We start from the raw sequence: 12,323 nt of genomic DNA, 5'->3' as shown, positions 1-12,323 counted from the left end.
TGGCCTCAAGGGCTCTCAAAGAGATTGCTAACAACCAGGTGACTGCAAAGAAATGCTATCCTTCCATCCATCCCTCCCCACCATCCTGTCAGAACTGATGAAGCTTCTTGGATGAGAAGCAAAACTACTACTACTACTACTACTACTACTACTACTACTACTACTACTACTATTACTACTACTACTACTTTTTCTTCTTCGTCTACTTCTTCCTCCTCCTCTCCTCCTCCTCCTCTTCTTCTTCCTCCTCCTCTTCTCCTCCTCCTCTTCTTCTCCTCCTCCTCTTCTTCTTTTTCTTTTTCTTCTTTGTCTTCTTCTTCCTCCTCCTCCTCTTCTTCTCTTCCTCCTGCTCCTCCTTCTTCTTCTTCTCCTCCTCCTCCTTTTTCTTCTTCTTCTTCTTCTCCTCCTCCTGCTCCTCCTCCTCCTGCTCCTCCTCCTCCTCTTTTTCTTTTTCTTCTTCGTCTTCTTCCTCCTCCTCCTCCTCCTTATTCTTCTTCTTCTCCTTCTCCTCCTCCTCCTCCTCCTTCTTTTCTTCTTATTTTTCTTTTTCTTCTTCGTCTTCTTCCTCCTCCTCCCCTCCTCCTCCTCCTCTTCTTCTCCTCCTCCTCCTCCTCTTCCTCCTCCACCATCATCTTGTCCTCCTTCTCTTCTTCACTACGAGCTATTTCTACTACAGGTAGTATTGCTACAATTACTACAATTGACACCAGGAAGGAGAATCAAAGAGAGTTTCTGATTGAACTTCTCACCTTTGGGAGATAATCCCTTTTTTTTTTTTTGGACGATCAACTCCTTTTTCTTGAAGTTCGGCTTTTTCAACTCCGCCACATAATGGATGGGAAAAGATATAGGCCAAAATGGCATCTACCTTGGGGGAAACCGAGAGTAGGCAGCTAACTAACTGTACTTGCCTGTTACCTAGAATAACTGGGTTGGGAATTAAGAGCAGCCTGGGTTACCTGCCATCAGTTTTAATGAAGTGTGGTAGCAAAATTGGATTTGGAGTAGTCATTGAAAGCTGTTTATGGCACGCTCTTGAGTGCCTTTACCGGTTTTTTCAGAATTGCATGCTAGCGAGCGTGTGTGTCTTTAAGACCGGCCATCTGTTAACATCAGCCCTTTAGATAACTGTCAAACCATTCTAAAAATAAGCATAGAGATACACAGGCTGCCCAAGAGGACAAAGGTGACTCCATCTCTCGTTTCTCCTGCTCCAAAGCTTGCTTTCATCTGGCTTAGAAAAGAGGACAAAATAGCATAAGGGGCACCGAGATGATTTCGGTCCAATGATTCCCGCCTGCCATTCAGAAAATGGACGGACACAGCGAGCATCTGTGCAGTCCAGAACCAGCAATGGGCCGTAACATTTTTAAGCTTTTGAGTTTGTTCAATGCCCTCTCTACGACTCCAGGGGGGGGGGGTTTCTTCTCTCCTTACTCTCTTAAAGCCATCCTTTTTTTTTTTTTACATTTTTATTAGGTTATGAAGTATTATAAAATGGAAAATACAAAAGACAAGAAAAAGAAGTGTTGACTTCCGACTCTCTCTGTTGCAGTAAAAGAAAGCATTAGCATCAAATCATAGCTTTTGGTTTCTCCGTATTAATATAAACAAGTCATTTCTCTCGAGATCGATCCATCTAATCTATAATATCCGAAGTCAAAAGTTTCATTCTTTTCCACACGAAGCAAGAAGTTCAGAAGTGGTTTCCACGTGGAAACAGAAGTACTTCTGTTCTTTTCTTTAATCGGAGTCGTCCGTTTTGACTACCAAAATGGTTACAGGAGTTGATGGAGAAAGCCATCCTTTTAAGTACTATCAAGTGAAGTCATAAAATCGCTCCTTGGACTGATAGTCTCATTCTTTTTTTTAAGCATTTGTCAGGGCACAAAACATTCCAAATTACTGACAGGATGTCTCATTTTGTACTGTTGAAAGAAATGTCCTTCTGGGTTTGGCTCCAAGTGGGGAAAAAGACACTGGAGACATGGAGGCTGCTTATTGTTGGACAGGGCCACATGGCTTGAGCCCTGTACAGAAAAGGTGATCACATGCTTCAATGTTGATGGAGAAGAAGAGAGAAAAGGGTTGAGGAAGGGGCTTGCTAGGCTTTTATACTCTGTTCAGTCCCACCTCTCTGTTTCCTGTTCCTGTGTAAGAAATGTATTCTGACTGGTTGTCAGACTCCCATGGTGCCATGCAGGGGGCAACTCTCTAGGCTGTGATGAGTTCTCAGTTGCCTTGTGGTCAGTTGAGTAATATCCCTTCCTCCTACAGCCGCAGTGAGGAGAAGTCTTTATTATGTAAAGTGGGCTAGCCTGGCCATCTTAATGGCCCATTAGCTGGGGATGGGCAGAAAGCTATAGGCAACTATTCTGTCTTTTAAAACATGTTTCTTTTCACATCCAGAGAAATATTCTGCCTTTTCAATATTTCCTAGGATATTTCATTTTTCTGGGAGAGGGCTGGATGATAACTTCCCACAGTACTAGAGTAAAGTTTGTGAGAAAATGGGCCCAACCGCTTGTTAGGTATGAAGAAAAGCATAGAACTCCCTGTGTGTTATTTTAAGCAGCAATTTGACAATTGGTTTTTCGGATCTCCAGTTTGCCTTTTGGAGTTTTAGCCGCAGTTGAAAAAGACCGTTGGGTTTGCCATATTGGGGTGGGTTGGGATTTTTGGGGTAAGAAACTAAAGAAATGAAAGTTTGACTTTGGAATAGAATGAAATGGGATTATGGAAATAATATAAACAAAAGTTAATGTTAGAATGAGATTGATGTATTTTTTTTACTTGCATTTGTAACAAAGAAAGCCAGAAACCACTCTTTTTTTTCTTTTTCTATTTTTCTATCCTTTTTCTATTTTTCTTTCCTTTTTTCCTTTTGCTATTTTTCTTTCCTTTTTCTATTTTGCTTTCTTTTTCTGCTTTCTTTTTCTATTTTTCTTTCCTTTTTCTGTTTTTTCTTTTTCAATTCTTTCTTTTTCTGTTCTTTCTTTTTCTGTTGTTCTTTCCTTTTTCTATTTTGCTTTCCTTTTTCCTTTTTTGCTTTCTTTCTCTATTTTGCTTTTATTTCTTTTTTTTGCACCTTCACTTTTTTCCAATCCCTTTTCTTCCTTTAAATCTTTTTTTTTCTGCTGGTTTTTCTTTTAACTTTGTATTTATTTATTTTTTTAAAAAAGAAGTCTCCCTCCCATTTCCCCAGAAAAAAGAGATATTAAATGAAAAATGACAGTCATGAATAAGAGAGGGAGGGAGAGAGAAACAGATAGATGATAGATAGATAGATAGATAGATAGATAGATAGATAGATGATAGACAGACAGTATATAGATGATAGATAAATAAATAAATAGAGATAGATAGATGATAGGTAGATAGATAGATAGATAGATAGATAGATAGATAGATAGACAGACAGACAGACAGACAGACAGACAGACAGATAGGTGGGTGTATCGATTGGTAGGTAGGTAGGTAGGTAGGTAGGTAGGTAGATAGATAGATAGATAGATAGATAGATAGATAGATAGATAGATAGATAGATAGATAGATGATAGATAGATAGATAGATAGATAGATAGATAGATAGATAGATAGATAGATAGATAGAGATAGGTAGTTGGGTGGGTGGATAGATAGGTAGATAGGTAGGTAGGTAGGTAGATAGATAAATAGAAGATAGATAGATAGATAGATAGATAGATAGATAGATAGATAGATAGATAGAGATAGGTAGTTGGGTGGGTGGGTGGATAGATTGGTAGATATGTAGGTAGGTAGGTAGATAGATAAATAGAAGATAGATAGATAGATAGATAGATAGATAGATAGATAGATAGATAGATAGATAGATAGATAGATAGATAGATAGATAGATAGATTTTAATAATGCTTCAGTGATAAGCAATTGTTCTATACTGTATACATGTCTATATGTGCATTTTATAGACATACAGACTATCTTTCTACAAGCTGATAACCCAAAGGAGACTTTTGTGATCCCAAATATGTAGACATCACCAGACTAGGGAGGGCTCTTTCAGAAATCCATGATTATACACAATTGCCATAAAGATCCAATTGAGCACCTTCATTCTCCCGCAACATTGTTAGCAGTAAAAACCCTTACCTTTATCTACAAACTCTAGTTTGGTATTTGTGCCCTTCGTTCCAAGACATCCCATTGTATGAAACTCTTCTCTTTTTCCTAAACCAATTCCCGTACCTTCCCATCCGAAAGTGAGCAAAAGGAAACGAGCATTTTATCTGTGCAATCTTTGGTCTGAAGCTCTGAGCTTCATAGCATGGTCACATTTCCAAATTCCACAGCACGATTGTCCCCTAGTGGCCGCTCCTTGGAAATGCACAGGATTTAGCGCTTCTTCTAGCCAAGTATTTCAACAGGGGCAAAAACTGCTAAAGCTTCGATTTCCCTTTCGTTAAATGGGGTTGCCGGCACCTTTGCTTGCACAGAGAGCAACTTTGCATGACCTAGGTTTTCCTAAACGATGGGAGGGAACCAAAGACTTGGGAAAAGTTGAAGAGGATGCATTAAATGGCAAACCCATAGGTCAAAATTACAGTTCATTTAGATCTGGCTCTCCCTCATTTTTCCTACTGAGATAATTATAAAAGAAAATCTCCCAGCCTATTATGAAATCTCAGAGGCAATGGGAGAAAAAGTGATCATGAAATTATTTCAAGGCTGAGTGTTTCCGTTTTCTAGGTTTCCTACCAAAAAAAACCCCTCCCAAATGGATGGATGGATGGATAGAGAGATAGAGATGGATGGATGGATGGATGGATGGATGGATGGATGGATAGATAGATAGATGGATAGATAGATAGATAGATAGAGAGATGATAGATAGAAATAGATAGAAGTAGAGGTAGAGATAGGTAGGTAGGTAGGTAGGTAGGTAGATAGATAGATAGATAGATAGATAGATAGATAGATAGATAGATAGATAGATAGATAGATAGATAGATAGATACATAGATACATAGATAGATGGATGGATGGATGGATGGATGTAGAGATAGATAGATAAATAGTTAGATAGATAGATAGATAGATAGATAGATAGATAGATAGATAGATAGATAGATAGATAGATAGATAGATAGATAGATAGATAGATAGTGATAGAGATAGAGGTAGAGGTAGAAATAGATAGATAGATAGATAGATAGATAGATAGATAGATAGATATAGATATAGATAGATATAGATATAGATATAGATAGAAAGATAGATAGTGATAGAGGTAGAAATAGATGATAGATAGATAGATAGATAGATAGATAGATAGATAGATAGATAGATAGATAGATAGATAGATATAGATAGATGTAGATATAGATATAGATATAGATATAGATATAGATATAGATATAGATATAGATATAGATATAGATATAGATATAGATATAGATATAGATATAGATATAGATAGAAAGATAGATAGTGATAGAGGTAGAAATAGATGATAGATAGATAGATAGATAGATAGATAGATAGATAGATAGATAGATAGATAGATAGATAGATAGATAGATATAGATAGATATAGATAGATATAGATAGATATAGATAGATATAGATATAGATATAGATATAGATATAGATATAGATATAGATATAGATATAGATATAGATATAGATAGAAAGATAGATAGTGATAGAGGTAGAAATAGATAGATAGATAGATAGATAGATAGATAGATAGATAGATAGATAGATATAGAGGTAGAAATAGATAGATAGATGGATGAATGGATGGATGGATGGATAGTGATAGATGAGATAGAGGTGGAAATAGATAGATTAGATGATATAAATATAAATATAGGATTTTAGCAGTAGTAGGGAATCTGATAATTTCACTTCAATAACTTATTTCTTTGGATCGGGGCCACAGTCTTCAATAGAAAGGAATATGTGTAGCTCAGGGTTGAACTGTGGAATTCTTGGTAGTTTCTGAGCTGATGTTTCATTGGATAACACCATCAATGCTAATGGTGTCACCTAGTTGGGTCATGAAATGCCTGCCAGTAAACAACCAAGCGAGACCAAGAACCCCATACTAACAGTCTTCTGTCTGGAGGAGCAGCAATATCCCATGCTTTTACAAATCATGCTGAAGAAGAATCAAACTACCCCAACTCACTGACTTCAAGATATATGGGCTTTCAGTTCTCAGTTATGGGGTTTGAAGGCCAACACATCTAGAAAGGACCAACTTGGAGGATGTTAAAGGAGAAGCCCTACCATGGGGAAAAAAACAATCCCAAAAGATTAGGAGCTGAAAGGAACTAACTCTCTGTTGCCATCTCTGTTCAGCACAAGATGAATCTTTTTTCCCAAGAACTCATCTCCACTTCTCGGGGAAAGTTTCAGGCCTAAAAGCCACGAAGAGATGGTGGTGTCGTAGGCATCGGCACGAGGGACCATTCGAGTAATGAGGTCTCCTGCACTTTGAGGAGATGGGTTTTTAAGATGACATTCCCTGCTTCTGAGACTTCCGCTTGCATTAGATTAGAAATGCTTCTTCGGCATGACATTAGGTTTTATTTAGCGTCTTGGCAGAGGACAAGACAGGATGTCTGATCTGTAATATTTCCCTTAAGGGAAATTAGAAAAAAAAAACCGGGGGGGGGGAGCTAATTGCCAAAGTGTGCAATAAATGTCATTGTCAGGGTTTCCGACCACTGCCCTTAACGCAATCAAGAGGCTCGAGGAATCTGGCAATAAAAATCCAGCCCTTTATTAGGAGCACCGTGCCAGCATTACCTAGGTAAAGCCAACTCTGTCTTCATCCCATTCCTGCCTGGCCTCTCACCCTGTTTCCCCCTCTCCCCAAAGTGTTGCAGAAATCACTCCCTTCCAGGCATTGCTGGTATCCATGGAGAGGGCCTTGACTTGTTCAACCCGAATGCATCATAATTCGTAATTTAATAAGCTTATATGCCACCCAATCCCGTATATTCCGGGCGGCTTATAAATACGAGATAAAATGAAATAACAAAAAGGGGAGAAATGAAAACAGTTTTAAAAAACACAACATATATTCGGCTTAGCTGGGGGCTGGACCTAATTCATAGATCAACAGCCCCAGGCCTGCTGGAACAGCTAGATTTTGGTGGCTTTTTGGAAGGCCGTGAGAGTGGGAAGGGTCCGGATCTCTGCGGGGAGATCGTTCCACAGTGCCGGAGCAGCTACAGAAAAGGCTCTCCCCCAAGGGGTCGCCAGCTGGCATTGTCCGGTCGACGGCACTCGGAGGAGGCCTAGCCTGTGAGTTCTTATCGGCCATTGGGAGGTATGTAGCAGGAGGCGGTCTCTCAGATATCCAGGTCCAAGGCCATGTAGGGCTTTAAAGGTAATCACCAGCACCTTGTAGCGCGTCCGGAGACCAATAGGGAGCCAGTGCAGCTCGCGGAGGATAGGTGTAACATGGGTGTACCGAGGTACACCTGATATCGCTCGCGCAGCTGCATTCTGGACCAACTGTAGTCTCCAAACACTCTTCAATGGCAGCCCCATGTAGAGTGTGTTGCAGTAATCAAGCCTTGAGGTGACGAGGGCATGAGTGACCATTTGAAGTGCCTCCCGGTCCAGATAGGGCCGCAACTGGTGCACCAGGCGAACCTGGGCAAAAGCCCTCCTGGTCACAGCCGACAAATGGTGTTCTAATGTCAGCTGCGGATCCAGGAGGACACCCAAGTTGCGGGCCAAGTTGCATCTTGTTATGACTGTGGAGTAAATTCCTTGGGGCAGCTGCGAAGCGCGGTTTCCTATCCCCCTGCCTATGGCAACTCGGAAGCAGCTCAGAGAAGCTTCACGAGTTCTCAGTCATCCATTGAGTCATCCATCCTAGGTAATGCAGCTGCCATTTTGCCAAAATGGCCAGTTTAACCCCTTTGGCTTGTGCACAACCCATCACCCAGAACTCTGCTCTCCTACAACATTGTTTTACTTCTTTTTTGGGGGGGGGTGAATTTGAGGGCTCTCCATTGGCAATAGGAACACACCTTCTCTTGGTGGCATCTCCTTCATCCTTCTGCAACAATTGGATTGGACCGACACGAATAGATTTTATAGCCCAATCTTGTTTGCTCAGGTCCTTTCTGGCAGCTTCCCTTCAAGATCTAAGCCTTAATAAGAACCCTACCTGGAATACTGGGTCCAGTTTTGGTTACCCCATTTTAAAAAAAGATGTGGAGGCTTTGGAAAGATCGCAGAGAAAAGCAACAAAGAGCATTAGGGGGCTGGAGGCTAAAACGTACGAAGAACCGTTGCAGGAATTGGATATTGGCTAGTCCAGTGAAAAGAAGGACTAGGGGAGACATGATAGCAGTCTTCCAATACCTCAGGGGCTGCCACAAAGAAGAGGGAGTCAAGCTGTTCTGCAAAACACTAGAAAGCAAGAACAAGAAGCAATGGGTGGGAATTAATCCAGGAGAGAAGCAACCTAGAGCTAAGGAGAAATTCTCTAAAAGTGAAAACAATTAACCAATGGAACAGCTTGACTCTAGAAATGGTAGGCGCTCCATCACTGGAGGCTCTTAAGAACAGACTGGACGGCCCACTTGTCTCAAACGCTACAGGATCTCCTGCTTGAGCAGGGGGTTGGAGTCGAAGACCTCCAAGGTTTCTCCCAACTCTGTTGTTCTGTTCTCTTCATGCCAAGGGAGGATGAGGAAGAGAGCAAGGAGGAAATGGGGATCCCCAAGTGGTTGTAAGAACATGGTTTAATTGTCTCAGCTTCCCTTGCAGTGCGTTAGCAGTTGGATGATCTGAAGTCCATCAGATGGTCCATGGCAAAGGGAATTTGGTTGCACAATGTTGTTGGTGTTTTTCTCCCTTTTCCGTGTTCCTTTTATTCCCCCACCTCTTTTTCCTTAAGTTCATTGCCGGCGTTAACCGTATCTGCCAATACAAAGCAAATAGGTCACATTGGCAGCTGTTACTTAGGAGTCTTTCTCCCCCCCCCTACCCTTTCTCTTGCCTTCCTCCTCCTCCTCCCCATCCCACCTTCAAGCTCCTCTTTATTGCATTTTGTTCGGGAATAATTGCAAAGCTTTTATGTCGAATTCTGCATAAATGCCACTGTGTAGGAGGGCACGGGGTTTGCTTTCTATTATTCTGCCCCTCACGCACGTCTCCTTTCTCTCTTCCCCAACCCCAACCCCCCCCCCTCTCCATCTCTTTCCAGAACCACACGTTGAGCCAGCATGCTCAGTGAGCGTAGCACGACAGGAGACCTCTCTGCGGAGGACTTGACGGAAGCTCAGTGGGGAGGACCATTTGAACATTACATCCAATCAAAGTGTCATTTGCAACCCAGATGTAAAACTCTAATGATTTGGCCATGAGGCGCTGCTATTATAAGCAGCTGGAAATGAATATTAATGGAAGAGATTAAAAGTATTCCATGCGCAGTATTTTTTATTGTCCTGCTTGAGCTAAGTGAACTTTAAACCTTCTGCTTCTGATTGAATTTATAGTTGCTAGATAAAGAAAAAAAAAAAGGAAAAAAACCCCTCTGCTTTTGATGCGTTTACTCCTTCGTTGCTTCTTGTATTATACGGATAGTTCTAGATTTAGGAGTGATTCCCTCAAACCTAACCCCCCCCCACTCCTTTTGTTCTTTTTTTTTTTGCTTTCCTTTCTTTCTTCCAGTTTGAAACTTTTATTTTCCTTCCCTGTTTAATGGCTTTTTTTTTTCTCCTTTGTTTGTTTCATTGCAATTTTTAGGTAATTGTGCATCGTGATGTGACGGCTTGGCTATTGTCTGAATATATTATTTTTTACACTATTTTCTTTTGGTTGTTTTTTTTTAACAATTAAAGACTAAATGCTTTGATTGGATTTGCCAGTTCACCGGACAGTGATTAATAAATAAATAAATAAATAAATAAAAAATGTAATAATGAATTTCATCAGTTTCAGTGCAACTGGATGATCTTGCTTTATCAATGTGACTGAATCTGATTGCATTAACTAATACGGTTCAATAAAGGGAATACATTGGATGAATGTCAAGTCCTTGATTTTTTTTCCCCCTTAATGGGGGTTACGGTGATGTTTCAGAGCAGAAATGTCAGATGGGAGGGGGGGGCTTGAAAAGTCTAGAACTCTGATAGCGAACCTGTGGTGCACATTTCAGAGGTGGCAGGCCGAGCCCTCTCTGTGGGCATGTGCCAGCTGCTCTTCTGGTTTCTGGTGCTGGTCTTCGTGGGCGCTGGACAGTGGTGGGTTTCAAAAATTGTTCGAACCTACTCTGTGGGTGTGGCCTCCTTTGTGGGAGTGGCTTGTCACCCATGTGACCGGATGGGAGTGGCTTGCCGCCCATGTGACCGGATATGAAGATGCCGACGACACTTGTCAGAACCACCTTAAATTACCTCACACACAGCACTGGCATGCATAAGAATATGATGTAAACTTGTTTTTTCAAAGGCATCTTTGGTTTGCATTAAAACAACTTCAACACACACAATGTTCTGATTCCACCACAAACGCAGTAGTCATCCTTACCTTTCACAGAGGCACCGAGGTTTATAGGAGCATGATAGTGTAGAATAATCATATCCAAGGACCAGTGGTGGGTTTCAAAATTTTTTGGAACCTCTTCTGTAGGTGTGGCCTGTTTTCCGGGTCCACTGGTGGAACCTCTTCTAACCGGTTCGGTAGATTTGACGAACCGGTTCTACCGAATAGGTGCGAACTGGTAGGAACCCACCTCTGGTGCTGGAGTGCCACAAAATGGCATGAAAACAGCCCGAAAAACACCCCCAAAATAGTCATGTGCACACCGGCAAGCTGGCCTTTGGTTTCTAACACTCCGGCATGCACTTGCATGACATTTCGCGCACTCAATACCTAAAAGGTTTGCCATCACTGGTCCAGAACTTGCCGCAAAATTGGAAGCCACAAAAGTTCACCAAAAGGTAAGGTGGGTTTTCTAAAATGTTGTCAACAAAGTTGTTAGGTCTCCCTACGATTGCACGATATTGGGAGCTGAGTCTTGGTCTTCTATCATCTCAAGAAGTTGCGTTGGCCAAGAGTTATGCGTAGCAGATTCCAATTCATTAAAAAAACCCAGTGAAACAGCTTCCCTGGTGTGGTGGCCTAGAGGCGGAGCTCTCGCCTCACAATCAGGAGCCTGTGAGTTCGATCCTAGGCGGAGGCAGCTATTTCTCTCTCTGGGCCCACTGAGAATGTATCTGCTGTTTCATAAAACTCCGCATTGGCAACAGGGAGAACATCCAGCCAGTAAACACTGAGTTCCATTCAGCTGCCCAGACTCCACCCTGCAAGGGGTTACGGGGTTGTTAAAAGAGGATGATGTGAAACAGCTTCCCACAGATGAGACCTTACATATGTACGGTGGACGTTACCCACAATGGGTACAGGTTTTTGGAGCTGAAACATAGCACATCTGAAAGACATCAAACTGGCAGAGATGGTGAGGACCGCAGAAAACCAAATTCCACCAAGATTTTGTCACAAGGAGCAGCAGCATCATCAATGTTTCAGAGGACAATCATCTGGATGCCGAGGTGGCGCAGTGGTTAAATGCAGCACTGCAGGCTACTTCACTGAAGTAGTTCGGCTGTTCAAATCTCACCGGCTCAGGGTTGACTCAGCCTTCCATTCTTCCGAGGTGGGTAAAATGGGGACCCGGATTGTTGGGGGGCAATATGCTGACTCTGTAAACCGCTTAGAGAGGGCTGACAGCCCTATGAAGCGGTATATAAGTCTAACTGCTATTGCTATCTGAAAAGCTAATCCGTTAAAGGAAAATGAAGGTTATTTACACAGGTTTTATATATGCTTTGTAAAAAATCTCTCTTCTAGACAACAGGTTGCCATTTATGAAAAAATAAAATAAAAGCCCATCGGCACATTTGGGATAAGAAAAGAGCATTTTTTCATAAATGCCGTGATGCAATATTAAGCATTGGTTTTCCTAGGAAGTGTTAAGTGTACACTTAACAATAATTGTGATGTTTGGTTTGGAAGGCTATAGTTTTGCTTCTCCAGAACAAAACTTAAGAACAACCAAACAATTGCCTGTATACAATAGTTTTCTACAAACACCAAGCTGGGCAGCCTTTGTGGACACGGTGTGGGCAAGAACCATTGTCAAAAGGTTCAAAATATAGCAAAGATCTCATCAGCTGAAAGATTATTTGATCTGAGCAGGGAATAAAAATTTCAGGTAGAAAGCAGATGGCTTTTTAGTCCCCGTAGTTTTAGGGAGATCAACAAGAATTGCCAAGAATATGGATCAAACATTGAAGAATTCCTGATG

General features: G+C 41.4%; 1 protein-coding gene across 3 annotated transcripts in view; it reads left to right on the top strand.

The window, feature by feature from the left end:
• ZNF423 (zinc finger protein 423) overlaps positions 1-10,036 on the top strand; it is a 310,184-nt gene extending 300,148 nt beyond the window's left edge. For all 3 annotated transcript variants that reach the window (XM_087729318.1, XM_087729319.1, XM_087729317.1), the window contains one exon: positions 9,219-10,036. In XM_087729318.1, coding sequence (XP_087585444.1) covers positions 9,219-9,248 — 30 coding nt within the window. In that variant the 3' untranslated portion in view covers positions 9,249-10,036. The remainder of the gene's footprint in view (positions 1-9,218) is intronic.
• The last annotated feature ends 2,287 nt before the right edge of the window (positions 10,037-12,323 follow it).

This window comes from Thamnophis sirtalis, unplaced genomic scaffold, assembly GCF_051295495.1.
Source record: "Thamnophis sirtalis isolate CommonGarterSnake01/CBP01778 unplaced genomic scaffold, rThaSir2_p1.2 scaffold_14, whole genome shotgun sequence".
NCBI lineage: Eukaryota > Metazoa > Chordata > Lepidosauria > Squamata > Natricidae > Thamnophis > Thamnophis sirtalis.
Note: the sequence above shows the minus strand (reverse complement) of the source record. Positions and strands in the feature narration are given on the sequence as shown.